Genomic DNA, 14,677 nt, shown 5'->3' with positions numbered 1-14,677 from the left:
CCATACTTCCACTACCACGTATTCTTGCTCCTTCCCTATATCCAACACCCTATAGGGTATCCCCTTCCTTACAAAGGTAGCACACCCACCACCACTTCCTTGCTCTCTGTCTCGTCTGATGCCGATATAATTAGATAAAACAAAATCAAATCTAGGTTTTAACCATGTTTCCTGAATACACATTACATCAGGTTTTACACTTCTACTATCTATAAACTGTTTAAAATCTTGACCATTTGCCAACAGACTCCTTGCATTCCATTGGATAATGATCATAATAAATAATATCATCCTTTACCTCCTTCCTGACTGGAGTGTACAGCAAGACATTCCCTTATTTCTTCCCATTTTAAGTCTAGCACGCCCAAATGCTGAATTGCTACCTTTGCTATGATTTGAATCCTTTCAGTTTTGGATTTAACCTCAGCTGTTGCATTAATTACCCCTGCAATAAAGATAACCAAGTTCCTCTTTTCACCCCACTCCTTTTTCTCCTTTTCCTTCTCTCTGACATGATCTTGTCGCTGTGTCCATGCATTCCCTGTTGCTATTTCCTGTCTAACATTTTCTTCATTAACCCTCTTTGTTTGCTCCATTCTTTTAACTGCTTCTCCATAAGTAACTCTATCCTTCCTTTTCACACTCTGAATCTCAGTCTCCCTTCTCATTACTTCACAACCCCAGTAGGCCGCACTGTGCTCCCCCCCACAATTACAGCATTTAGGTCTTACTCCCTCTCCACAGTCCCCATAGTCATGCTCCCCACCACATTCAGCACACCTTTTAGTCCCTTTGCACAACTTAGCTACATGCCCAAACTTCTGACACTTGTAACATCTTATTGGCTTATGAGTGAACTCTCTTACCCTATATCTCACATATCCAAAGTATAACTCTGTAGGCAACTCTTTTGTGCTAAACTGAACCAAGACTGACTCGGTTTCTTTTTTCTCTACCCCCTTAGTTAAACGCTTCACACTCTGAACAGAATCACATTTTTCTTTTAAATTTTTAACCAGCTCCTTCATCTCAGTTACTAAAGGAATCCCATAAATCACTCCTTTACTTCCTTGTTCACCCACTTTCGCGACCCTTATCACCACTGTTTTCCCAACAACTTGTAGTTTTAAAGCTTTTCCAATCTGTTCTTCAGAGCTACAATCAATAAATTGCCATCTTTTAAAATCCTAGCATATTTAACCTCGCCAACCTGATTCTTAATTATTTTCATCAATTTTAATGGATCCAAACTCTTCACTCCTGGTTCTTCAAACCTCACAACAACAGTCCATTTCTCCTCTCTTTCATTCCTCTAATCCGCTTTGCTTTATTAATCCTCCTCATCTGCCAGTTCCCATCTTCTTGATTCAATTCATCCATACTACAACAACTATCTTCCTGATTGTCTGCCATGATAGAGAATACGTACAATTATATCGTATACCGGACCTATACAGGCCGTTGGCCGATATTCTCGCAGAATACTCTCTCCACTTAGTCTATCCTCCACCCAGCGCGTCTCTCGCCGTGCGCTAAAATGGCAGCGGCGTGATCGAATTCTTCCTCCAAAACGGTTTTCCCTTCGGTTGTCTTCTCCCACCTCTTGTTCTTCCTCCCCGCAAAATCTCCGTCACCAAGTCGCTGCCTACGACTGCCCTGGGGAAAATATATATCAATTTCACGCTTTTAAGAGCCCTTCAAAAACAATCCGTCACCGGATGACGATGTGCTATAATGTAACGAAATTATTAGGGCCCAAGCCTTGAAAAGGCAAGGCCCTATTGTTTTCGTTAGAATATTATTTTTCTTACGAATATTCGGGCACTTTTGGGGCTCTTAACGTGCTCTAAAACTCTTGAAACTTTGCACAAGGGTCAGAACCCGCGGCCATTAGGGCCGGGCTGAAGCTGGTACCGGGCTCGACGGCGCCCCCTGGAACGGGGTCCGAAAACTTGGTCCATAAATCAAACACGCTTGCATGTAATAATATGAAACTTGGTACACATATAGATCTCATCGTTTCATATATCCTTCATACTTTTACTTTTTACCCCAGCCCAACAGGAAATCGTCTATTTAGGGTTGTTTGGAAAACGCATGCAATGGAATTTGAAATACTCCTCCTAGTGAATTCCACCAATCGCCACGAAACTCGGTCAGCATGAAGTCAAGACATTGAGGATGAAAAATTGCTGGCGGATTTTTGATATCTCGAACGGTTTGGCCATGGCGAGGAAACGAATTGATGGCACGAAAAGAGAAACAGGAAGTGTGTTATAACTTCTGCAAACATTAATTGATCTCGATGAAACTTCAGCAGTGTGTTCGCTGTAACAGGCCGATCGCATGGATGTGACTATTGTGAGTCAAAGTTATAGCGCCACCAACTGGCAGAAGGAAGTGTGTCACTTTCAAAATGCTTTGAAATCACCCTCTTATTTTTACCCGATTTAATTAAAACTTTAGGTGTATAATGTAAACACACGGCAGATGTAGACATGTGTAAGGATTATTGATATCTTCGATACCTGTTGCCGCGGCAACGCTTCAAACTTGAATATTCTTTTTTGATGCTTTTGAGACTCTTAGCATACTTGAAATTGCATGAAACTCGATAGACACATCACATTTATTAGCCAGTACACATGTGCAAAGTTTCAGAAACGGGCGTGGTGCAGGGGCTCAGTAGTGCCACCTTTTGACAAAAGTGAGGGGGTTGGTTTACACTTTGACCCACAGTCACAAAACTCAGTCATTTTATTGTTCTCATCGAGCCGGACAACTTTCTAATTTACAGTCTTTAGCTCAGACCAACAGAAAGTCAGATATTTTGGTTTGAATGTGGATGTTTTGGAGAATTTTCTCTCCCTCTCTCACTGACCCTACGTCTCTCTGTGTCTGTGGGGAGGGTGCTGATTTGGCTGATGAGTGAGAATGCTTTTATTTTTGTTTTTCAAGGTTTTGGGGCCCTTAACGTGCTCGAAAACTCTTGAAACTTTGCACACAGGTCGGAACCCGCGGCCATCAGGGCCGGGCCGAAGATGGTACCCGGGTGTGGCAGGGGGGCTTGACAGCGCCCCCTGGAATGGGATTCGAACACTTGTCCATATATCAAACATGCTTGCATGTAATATGAAACTCGGTACACTTGAAGATCTCATCGGGCCGAACAACTTTCGTGCTCTAAGTTTTACGCCAGCCCAACAGGAAGTCGGCTATTATGGGTTGTTTGGAAACACATGCTCTGGAATTATATATATTCCTCCTGGAGCATGAATCCAATCGCCACCAAACTCGGTCGGCATGAAGTCAAGATATTGAGGAAGCTACATTGCGGACGGATTTTTGATATCTCGAACGGTTTGGCCGTGGCGAGGAAATTAATTTAGGACTAAAAAAGGACACATAAAGTGTGTTATAACTTAGTTAGTTCTATCTACAGTTACAAAACTCGGCGTGTATATTGTTCTCGTCGAGCCGAACAACTTTCTAATTTACAGTCATTAGCTCCGACCAACAGAAAGTCAGATATTGTGGTTTGAATGTGGATTTCTTGGAATTTTTCTCTCTCTGACAGACAGAGTGGCCCCTCCCGTTCTGTGTTTTTCTCTCTCTCTGTCTCTCTCTGACAAAGTGCCCCCTGCCAATTCTCTGTGTGTGTGTGTGTGTGTGTGTGTGGGGGAGGGGAGGGGAGGGGGAGGGAGCCGGACAACTTTCCAAATTTACAGTCATTAGCTCAGACCAACAGAAGGTCAGATATTTTGGTTTGAATGTGGAACACATTGCAAATGAAACTTTGAAGCTCCAAAAACCTCATAAAGGTAGCATATAAAGAGAGCAAATAGCAAGGAAGTGTGTTATAACTTCTGCATACATTAACTGATCTCGATGAAACTTCAGCAGTGTGTCACATGGATGTGACTATTGTGAGTCAAAGTTATAGCACCACCAACTGGCAGAAGGAAGTGTGTCACTTTCAAAATGCTTTGAAATCACACTCTTATGTCTCAAGTGAACAAACAGACCAACAGAAAGTCAGATATTTTGGTTTGAATGTGGAACACATTGCAAATGAACTTTGAAGCTCCAAAAAGTACATAAAGGGAGCTTAAAAGCAAGGTAGTCTGTCAAAATCTGTCAGACTTCTGCATACATTAACTGATCTCGATGAAACTTCAGCAGTGCATTTAATTATAATTACATTAATAAACCTGTACAAAGACCTCCAGATAAATACTGGCCTTCTGGATTAACACATTTAAGTGCTGCAAAAGATATTGACCTATGACATCCTATGACATTAAAATGATTCTACATTTGAATTACCTCATAGATGTGACTATTGTGGTTCACGGTCATAGGCCCTGTCCCAAATGGCACACTTCATATGAATTTTCAGTCTTGTGTACTTATTTCATGTGTCCATTAACTCCATGAGACCGTATGGTGTCTCATTTTTCATTTTAGGTATCAGAAGGGTGCTCACGCATACTTTGTGGTTGATATGTGCCCTCGATGCGCACTTTTACAGAGCCCACACTGAGGCAAGCTCTACAGCACACATCTTCTCGACAGTCAAAGCGAGGTTACGTTATTGCCCATCGTGCACAGCAACCCTAAAGGCACGGGGGTGGCGGTGCCACCGGCTTGGGCCCGCCATCGCTGCTTGCAGCTATATTTTAAGTTGAAATGGTTATTGGAATTTTGTTTATTTCGTCATAAAACACTTTTGAATGTTTTTTTTTATTGTCAAGAAAACATACAAAACTATAAAAGCGTCCCCTACACAATATCGAACAACAACAAAAAAACAAGCGGGTATTTTGTAAAAAAAAATAAAAATAGCCAAGAGCAAAGGATAGAGAAATAATTAATAAATAAATAAAAACATCCTTTAGGCGTAGCATGCAATGGGATATTTATCAAAACAAAAATTGTCTGGATATATCACTACACATCTTTCTTGCAATTTTACTAGACTTTATTTTTTCAGTGAAGAAAAAAACAATATAAATCATCCATAAACCATGAAAAGGAAGACTTAGGATATCTCCACTTATTACAATGAATATGATATTTACCCATGAGAACAATCATATTAACCAAATCAGAAAGGTATGAATCTACATTATCCATATAAAAGAGGATATGTGATAAGTCAAAGGTTGGGATGTCATCAATCTTAAATGACAGCCAATTATGTAAATCAGACCGGAAGCTTTTGGACATAAAAAGAACATGTGTTCAAAAGTCTCATCAGCTGCCTCACAAAATACACAGGGATCTACTTCAAATGTGAAGCTTTTTCTAAGAAAGTCAGCAACCGGATATATTTTATAAATTATTTTAAAGTGAATCTCTTTTACTTTTAGGGAGATGGGCCATTTGATACATTTAAAATGTGGTTTATGGAGAAGGCATTCATATTTGGAACTTGTACACACAATCCTCTATTATAATCCAAAAACATTCTAGATTTAAAAAAAAAAAACATTCATATGTTATTACATTTACTGTCATATAAATTGCATTCATTAATTACTTGATTTGGTAAGGTTGGTGAAGTCTTATACTCGCATACATCAATGTGTTTTGGATTAACTGTAATAATGGTATACTTTTTGAATGGGTGTCTATTATATGGAGAAACATGCTTTTTGCCATTGGGTGGTGTAGTTCCAGCATCTACCAACAGGTGTTAACAGGGCTAATCCCCCAAGTCTGAACCGCCCCCTACTTCTGAATTCTGGGAATTTGTGTTTAAGAAGCGTAAATATTTTCTGGAATATTTATATATACATGGTTTTGAATTTTATCGTAACATTTACTTCATGCCGTTTAATATCTAATTAATTAATCATAATGACGTGTTAGTTCGATTCGTTTTCAACCGCAGATAAGATTTGTGGGAATTGTAGTTGCTGTCTTGCTGTTCACACACGTGTTTACGGATTTGAGTGGTTGAATTTGTACTAGACATGGCATTCAGTTTCAACTTCGATATTCATCTACAGACAGAAGGACCCGATGATGATGAATATAAAGAGGACAAAGCAAAATATGTGGATCCTGAATGCACATACTCGGTAAGGGAATTATTAGCTTGTTAAGTTCGGCTACATATGTGCTATTTAAGTTGCTTTGGAAGACGACTCACTTTAAAATATAAAACTGCACTTATTGGAATTACAAAGGTACAACATGCATTAACGTAATCAGTAAGACTAAATTATACTTCGTCTTTTTATAAATAAAACTGGAATCTGTGTGTAGTTCTTCCTTTTTATGTGGCAAAATTTGCTCCCCTGATATGATTTGTATGAGTATTTACCTTTTATGAGGACATTAAAAATAAAAACACGGTGTCACCCTTTTATAGAAAATAATAGAATTTAATCAAAGTATTAATATAAATTGTAAATGTATTTAGTAAGGTTATTTATAAATTTATATCAGCATCAAATCACAATTTGTGTTAATACGTATTGGATAAAATATTCGAAAAAAATAGCAATGTTTATATAAAATTCATATTTTTTAATATTTATCTGACACGTTTAAATTTCAAAGAACAAAATTATATCTAATTGTATGGTTTAATCTTTAATCAAATAAAATCTGGAAAAATGTATATATTCATTACATTTTTCAGCATTACACAGTTCTGTTTGATGGAATTTTATTAAAATATTTAAATGCACAAATCTTTGAAATATGATTATATATTTTAAGTGTAATTTTTTTTTAACCCTTTAATTTTAATTGCATTTTTGCTCCAAGCCCTGACACTGCTTTGTATTTCACAGGAAACTAGGACAACCGTTCCAAAGAAGATGAAGGATGCTATTGAGCATGAACCTTCACTGGATGCTCTCTCACACCTTGAGAACTGGGTGCCTGAAACCATCACCATTGGTGCACTGCCTCCTCTGCTCTGTCTCAATGAATCCGTGTTTGAGAAGACCGCTCCTGAACGAGAGCGACAATGAGGAGATACTGGCCAAAACACTCAATGAAAACTCAGACCTCATCTCTGGAGTTTAAGAAGGTGGACTTAAAATATGGGAGTGCACTTATGATCTTCTTGAGTACATTGACGCTCAAGGAGAAACCTTCTCTGGGAAAAGTGTGTTAGATTTAGGTTGTGGAGCAGGTCTACTTGGCATACTTGCACTGAAGAGAGGAGCCACCAAAGTTGACTTCCAGGATTATAACAGCACAGTGATAGAGCAACTAACCATGCCAAATGCATTTGTCAACTGCGAAGAAGAGAGTGATGATGACGATGATGAGACAGGAGAGATAAATAGTAGCCCAGCATCTAAGAGGAAAGCCCTGAATTTATCACAGAAATCATTATTAGATCGCTGTGGTTTCTTCTCGGGGGACTGGGACTCTTTTCTCACACTTATGCAAAAGAAAATCCCTTCAACGAAATATTATATTATCCTCACATCTGAAACCATTTACAACACGGACTACTACTCTTCTCTTCATAATGTGTTTTGTGACCTGCTTGCAGAAAATGGGATTGTTTATTTGGCAACCAAGTCTCATTATTTTGGAAATGGGGGTGGGCTGCATCTGTTTCAGAAGTTTGTTGAGGAGAATAATGTGTTCCAAATCAAATGTTTGAAGGATGTGGATCAAGGCCTGAAGAGACACATTGTATCATTGACATTTAAAAAAAAAGTAAACCATACAAGTTACACTAGATCTAGAAGTTTACACATCACATAGATAGACCAACAGATGAAATGGTCAGTTGGTTTTCAATCTCAACACTGCTTTAATGTCAAAGTAAATAGTCTTTATGATACCACTTCATATAAAATAGGCTTTAAAGAAATGCAAATGGTCCAAAAATAATTGTGTCCCTTTATGAGGTTGAGAAAGCTAGAGTTAACATTCTTGTGAAATAAGTACATTAACCTAGGGAATGACTTGCATAAGCAAATCCAAACAAAAAATTAAGTGCCATGTAAACTGTTTAACCAATAAATACTAGTAACGATTCCAATGTCCTAAAATTATGCATGTAAATATATTGGTTTCATATATATATTTATTTAACTCGTACATACTTTTGTAGAGCTCTGTCTAGTTGATGTTAAATATGGAAGTCTTGTTTAAAGAAAATCAATGCTAATGTACAATGTATCCTCTATTTCTTGGCTTTGCCCTGGGCCGCCACAGCCTCCATAGCCTTGCGAACAGTTTCCTCATCTCCAAGGAACTGCATTGGCTTGACAGGCTTCAGATTCTTGTCTAGCTCATAAAGTATAGGGATGCCAGTGGGCAGATTCAGATCCATGATGGCCTCCTCAGACATACCTGAGAATGTGAAGAAACAAACTATGAGACTAAGAAAAAAATTGCAAATTAACTTACAGCACCAATAAATGTATAACAAATTAATTTATACACACAAACATGACAATGCCTCAAGAGTTTGAAATATTCAAAGAATCAAGAAATACTGTGCTTGCCATCTAAGTGCTTCACAATGCCTCTCAAACTGTTTCCATGGGCTGCGATCAACACTCTCTTTCCCTCCTTGATTTGAGGTACGATCTCCTCATTCCAGAATGGTAAGGCACGTGCAATCGTGTCCTTCAAACTCTCACAAGAAGGTAGCTGGTCCTCTGTTAAGTCACCATACCGCCTGTCCTAAAGAAAGAACAGACATTCCACAAAACGTATACAAATAAAATGGGCACATTAATTAAACATTTTATAAACTGGTCAGTGCATAATGGTCCTGCTTTAATACATTGATAATACTTATTGATTTGTGTGAATGTTCTAGGTAAAAGAAGAGCAGAGGCTTATCAAGGGTTTAAAGCAGTTTCCTATACAAAAATGTTTGACCTTTATTGACCTTTTGCATTGATTAACCACAGACCCAATGTAACAGTGTCGCGGTCAATCTTAGACTAGTGTGGCCAGTTAGAATACGGTTGACATGCTTCTATGATTTATATGTTGCATAGGGTTCAAGTGTGCAGATAATCAAAACTGCATGTTATTTAGCAATATCATCCATTTTGCTGACAGCTAAAACTGAGCCCACCATAAAGAGTATCAGCTATCAGACCTGACTTTACAATTGAACATGTGCATTGACACAGATTTTAACATTTTAAGCATACATAAACTGTTGTTTCTTATTCCATAATTTAAGATGGCATGTATATAATGTAATAGAGGAGGTCCCAATTACTGCATCACAACTTTGAGATTTTGTATTATTAAATGACTATGCATGATCTAAAAAGAATGCAGATGAATGCAACAGATGAACATAATTTAAGTACCACAATAAATGAAAAGGTCTGCAGACCTCACCTTGCTAATGATGCTGTAAAAGTCATGATCTGCATCCATAGGAGGCGGGGGGGTGTCATAGGAGCGCCTCCAAATTTTAACCTGGTCTTCACCATGCTTGGCGGCAGTCTCGGCCTTGTTCAGCCCAGTGAGTCCGCCATAATGGCGTTCATTTAGCCGCCAGGTCCTGTGCACAGGCAACCACATCTGATCGATGCTATCCAAAACGATCCATAACGTCCGGTTGGCTCTCTTCAGCACCGAAGTGTAACAAATGTCAAACTCAAACCCCGCATCTGAGGGAGCATAAATTTGATATAGCAAATATATGCAAAATTTTAGTTCCGTCTAAAAGGTCACTATAAAATTATACATCAACAACATCAACATCATCATCATGTTACAACATCCTTTAAAAGTAAATTCAGCACGTGTGTACAATCACGTCCCTTACTGCACGTTCACATATCTGAGGCCCCGCCTCCAAACCGTCAGTAACAGGCAAATTGACAGCTCATTGCCTTACAGAGTATATATATGTCATTATGGGGCGGGAACTGAGCAGGGATGTCCAGTCGTCTGAAAGTCATTTGAATTTAAAACAATTTTCTTCTACAAAAAGAAAAAGTATCTACGCGTATATAATAATACAATGTAAATACATATATATATACAAATCAAGACAAGAGTACAAAGCGAAAGTACCAAATTTAGCAATGCGAACCCTCATTCCCAATGCTGGAAATATTTTACTATAATTTTTGACAAACCTTTTAAAGCTTGACCGCCTTTCTTTGCCTCCTGTGCCCCTGTCTCGCTCAGGTCCGCGTCGAACCAACCGCAAAAGCGATTCTCCTGGTTCCAGCAGCTCTCACCATGGCGAATGAGAACCAGCTTGTAGGCAGCCATGTGGATTGTTAAGAGCGATAAATACAAAAAAAGTTGAACTAAACACGATGACTGAGCCTGATCGAACAGGTTGTTAAGCTCTGTTAAGAGTCCTATCAAAGAGACTTTCCTCTCATCCGTGTCAGTAATGAATGAGGTTTCCGACCGCCCCATCTCAACACTCCACCAATCAAAGCCTCGAAAACGATGAGCGCCACTGGAAACAAGAAATAGTGGGAAAACCCTTGACCTTCCTGTAAAGCCTCTACATATTTCATATTAAACCTGCTCCAGAACGTTTTAGCAAAAATAAGGAGTAGACTACATTTCATCGTCCATTGTTTATAGACCCAACAAAAGATCAAAAAAATATTATTATTCATTAAAAATAAAATAAGGGAGGAGTGTAACTTCCCGTTCGAGTTCATTGGATGTATCATGGAGAGGTGGTACTGGAGTGCCAATGAAAAGTAAAGTAAAGCAGGGTGTGGGCGGAGTTTAGGGTCCATTTCTATTCTATGCGTGAGAGAATGGTGCTGTTGGTACATTAATTAATCACACTTTACCATAAGTGTTAATCTGTTGTATTTGATGTTCATTTTCCCCCAATTGTTTCAGTCTAAAAAATATTTTAGCATAATCGAAAATCATGATCACAATGTGTGTGAGCAGATTACTGCAAGTGAAAACCCAGTGTATGGGGCTATGTGGAATGCAAATGAAAAAGATAGAATATTTGAGAAAACTTAGAAAACCTTTAGATAACAGATTGTGCCAGCAAACAGGGTTTCAACCAAGATGTTATGAATGACCTTTTTGAAATCTCTTGTTAAATGACCTTTGGAATATTGCAGGTTTAGGTGCAAACAGTTTATGTTGACTTTGTGTCATTGTCTCTGTCATTGTCTCTTTTATTCCAGGTGTGAAACTCAGGCAGAAGACATGCCTTAATGTCAGGGACTTAAAACAAAATGTTTTTATTTTGGTTTATTCTGAGTAGAATACAAATGCGTTTGAAGCGTCTCACTGGTATTATGCGTCACAAATGCCTCATTTTTAGGATGCTATGTCAAGTGAAAGGAGTGGAAACTTTAAAAATCGCATCTCAAGATTCCTGTATTCTGTTGTGCTTCGCCCAGCTGTTGTGCTTCCCCTGTGAGCAGTTCTCATTCTTTTGCAGAGTTGCTTGTGAAGTTTGTTGAGGCGCGTTTCTATCTGTTGACGCGGCTTGTAAAAACAGATGTACATCAAGCTTGCAGTGCTTGTATGGTAGAAGATTCTGAACTTTTATTACAAAATGTAAAGACACATTAGAAACAGTATTTTGTTGTATAAATTATTCTATTAAAATATGTAACCAATTTTGGTAAGTATTTTATTCTGTATATAGTTTTGAAAAAAAATATTTTTGTATGCATCCTCAAAAGTGCCAAAAATCAAAATCATAATGAGCTTCATTGCCAAGTATGCTTACACACACACACACACACACACACACACACACACACACACACACACACACACACACACACACACACACACACACACATGTTGTGTTTCCATGTTTTATGGGGACTTTCCATAGACATAATGGTTTTTATACTGTACAAACTTTATATTCTATCCCCTAAACCTAACCCTACCCCTAAACCTAACCCTCACAGAAAACCTTCTGCATTTTTACCTTTTCAAAAAACATAATTTAGTATGATTTATAAGCTGTTTTCCTCATGGGGACCGACAAAATGTCCCCACAAGGTCAAAAATTTCGGGTTTTACTATCCTTATGGGGACATTTGGTCCCCACAAAGTGATAAATACACGCTCACACATACACACACACACACACACACACACACACACACACACAAGTAATGTGTCATGGTGATAGAAGCTTCCAGTGCAAATGCAACCCTATACACATACATACAAACATATACATTTAAACATATATACATATAGCGACAAATGTTAACTTTTTAAATTAAGTTCCGAAGCTCCTTCAACTTTTTCACTCTCAGCAACAGCGCCCCCGTGTGTAAGGTGATGGAATAGCAGCTTTTTTGATCACCTGAGAGGCTCTTACACCGTTCTTCTAAATGTCGATATATGTATGCTTCTGCATCAAACCTACACGTAGCCTCTACGTGGTGGCCTACACGGTGGTTTGCATTTATAGTTCTGCGTTGGTGTGTCTGCGTCGTTCTGTGAGTACGCAGCCAAAATACAGTTGTTTTGATAGAAAATGCGTTCATTTTAGACATTTCATAGCTAAACAAATGCAATGTAGTTCGTGGATTCAAAAGTATTTTGTTGAATTATTGTAGCATTAAAAACGATTTCATCAAAGTGAAAGTGTTCAGATTTAGGTACATGTTATTATTAATTATACATGTTGCCTGCCAGGCAGAAAGAAAATAACGCATACACATTCAATATTTTGGCATGCTTTGATGGTCTGTGCTGAAATAAAAAATAATAAGATTAATAACGACTAACTTCACCTACACAGTATGCGTGTAATTTAAAAAGCTGAAATTTACTATGCAAATAGGCAATATGACCAATGAGCATATTGTTTCACTCACTGACCCAATGTTGAGAAGCTGTGAAAGTACAGTTTAGAAGTTGTAAACAGATGTGGCTGACAAATATACAAAATGTAAAAACAGCAGATGCTCCATATTTAAACAAGCCCTAATAAAATGTGATATGATTCAAATATCTTGATATAATCTTGGAGGAAATGCAAAGCTACCCAAGATATCCTGGGAGACATTTTTGAAGAGGTGCACATCAGGCTACAGCGTAAGTTTCGATGGAGAAATATAAGTCTGCCTTAAAACAGTAGGACCTTTATTTGGGGGACAAACAGGTAACTTCGACTAGAGGGGCCTTACTAAGTTCCTCTATGGTTTTGCCTAGAAGTGTATATTTTCTTAGGATCATGGAGGTCTGTTCTCTCTCTGCAGGCTTTGGTTCATGGTCCCAGAAGTCCTCATAAGGTTAACTTTTATAGCATGAGCAGGGGCAGCCACTTCAGGTAAGACCCACCTGTCCATCTACCAGACTTGCACAAGTTTGATCCCCAGAATAATTAGATGTGAGTATTGTGGGTTTGGTTTGTTTGCAGGACTGTTAGCATAGAGTGGGACAGTATTAATTCAGTAATGGTGAATGGAAATCCCCAGAACTGGCATGAGAGGATGTTGTTGGCTGCAACTGCATCTCTCTCTCTGCCTCAGGTACACACATGTGATAATGATTGGATGTAGGTTTGGGGGTTTGTCATAACAAAAATGTACCATGGTAACCATAGTTTCTATCTAAATACCAAAGTTGACTACAATCACTGTTTTAATAAATTAAAATGCTTTCAGGATATATCTGTCAGTATAGTTTTACTATTTGTTGAAATTAGTTTTTTTTGTTGTGAAAGTGGTGGCTAATACCAAGTTACCAAACTTTTATTGTGGTAACATTAGCTGTTGGAACAATGGTATTTTTGTGGAAAATATGGTAAATCTTTCTCAGGACATTTCATGTTTTGTACAGGTTCTCATATCCTGTTGAATGAAACATCTCTGATGCCTTATATCCCTGGCCTTCCCTCCCTTGTTATGATGCTCTTCACTCCTGTCATGGAACTATGGTAACAATCATCATGGAAACAATCACACTCACACAAGTCAATTGGTGTTGGAGAGAGAGAGAGATATTTATTCAGTCCCACCAATCACAAAATCAAGGCCTGTTCACATGTGAGTGCACATTTTCCACCATTTATTGAATTTATCACTAAGAACCTCTTTCCAGTTCACACTACGTAAAGCTGCTTTTCCACAAATGGCCAAATGGTTCTGAGCATGCTACGGAACAGTTACAGTAGCATTTCACTTAAGCACAGTTCAGCACGGCACATTTACAAACTATTTTTGGCACTAAAGCCTCGGCCTGGTGAGCTGACCATACTCAACCATACTCAACCATGCTGGTTGAATGGTTTTAGTACGTAGCCACTCATGATTGTCAATTTTCCAATGCCAAGGTAACTTTAGTTATTTCTAGCTTGCCAAGTTCGCTAATATTTGGGTGAGGCTAATAAAAAGTTTATAAAAAATTGTGTATGTTTAGTGTATCTTAACGATTTAATGATGATGGTTTTACTACAATAGTAGCCTACATTTATTTTTCTACACCCCTTTTTTGTCAGGGAAGTAGATTACTAACTTGTTAATGTCAAAATGTATCAATGTATATACTCAATATGTACAATATACTGTATACAGTGTTCAAAATTAACCTTTTGGCTCACTGTAGCTAGTAGTTTTCCAAGGTCACTAGCCACTCAGCATTTTCACTAGCCAAAATCCCATGCTTCACAAAAAGTGATAAAGTTAAATGGAGACTTTAACTGCATGTATTTGTTTGTACCTTTAATTTAAACAAGAATGAAATGAGT

The 14,677-nt window shown here is 38.2% G+C and overlaps 1 protein-coding gene and 1 pseudogene across 1 annotated transcript; one reads left to right on the top strand and one right to left on the bottom strand.

Annotated features, from left to right (window-relative positions):
* Window positions 1–5,110: 5,110 nt before the first annotated feature.
* LOC127618247 (histidine protein methyltransferase 1 homolog) lies at window positions 5,111–7,740 on the top strand (annotated as a pseudogene).
* Window positions 7,741–7,769: 29 nt separating this feature from the next.
* Window positions 7,770–10,375, bottom strand: LOC127618248 (phosphoglycerate mutase 1-like). The gene is made up of 4 exons (XM_052090605.1): window positions 10,098–10,375; window positions 9,349–9,623; window positions 8,490–8,670; window positions 7,770–8,334 (listed from the first exon to the last, which is right to left on the bottom strand). Exons 1-4 carry the CDS (start codon window positions 10,234–10,236, stop codon window positions 8,165–8,167), a joined length of 765 nt encoding a protein of 254 aa, XP_051946565.1. The 5' UTR covers window positions 10,237–10,375; the 3' UTR covers window positions 7,770–8,164.
* Between the last annotated feature and the right edge of the window lie 4,302 nt (window positions 10,376–14,677).

Source organism: Xyrauchen texanus, chromosome 24 (genome assembly GCF_025860055.1).
Source record: "Xyrauchen texanus isolate HMW12.3.18 chromosome 24, RBS_HiC_50CHRs, whole genome shotgun sequence".
Lineage (NCBI taxonomy): Eukaryota > Metazoa > Chordata > Actinopteri > Cypriniformes > Catostomidae > Xyrauchen > Xyrauchen texanus.
The sequence above is the reverse complement of the archived record's forward strand: the minus strand, read 5'-3'. Positions and strand labels throughout refer to the sequence as shown.

Excerpts from the sequence above, each read along its gene's own strand:
- LOC127618248 (XM_052090605.1), bottom strand. The coding sequence starts at position 10,236 with ATGGCTGCCTACAAGCTGGTTCTCATTCGCCATGGTGAGAGCTGCTGG. Across the intron at positions 9,624-10,097 it reads AGGCGGTCAAGCTTTAAAAG|ATGCGGGGTTTGAGTTTGAC; the intron begins GTTTGTCAAAAA and ends ATGCTCCCTCAG. Across the intron at positions 8,671-9,348 it reads TTTACAGCATCATTAGCAAG|GACAGGCGGTATGGTGACTT; the intron begins GTGAGGTCTGCA and ends TTCTTTCTTTAG.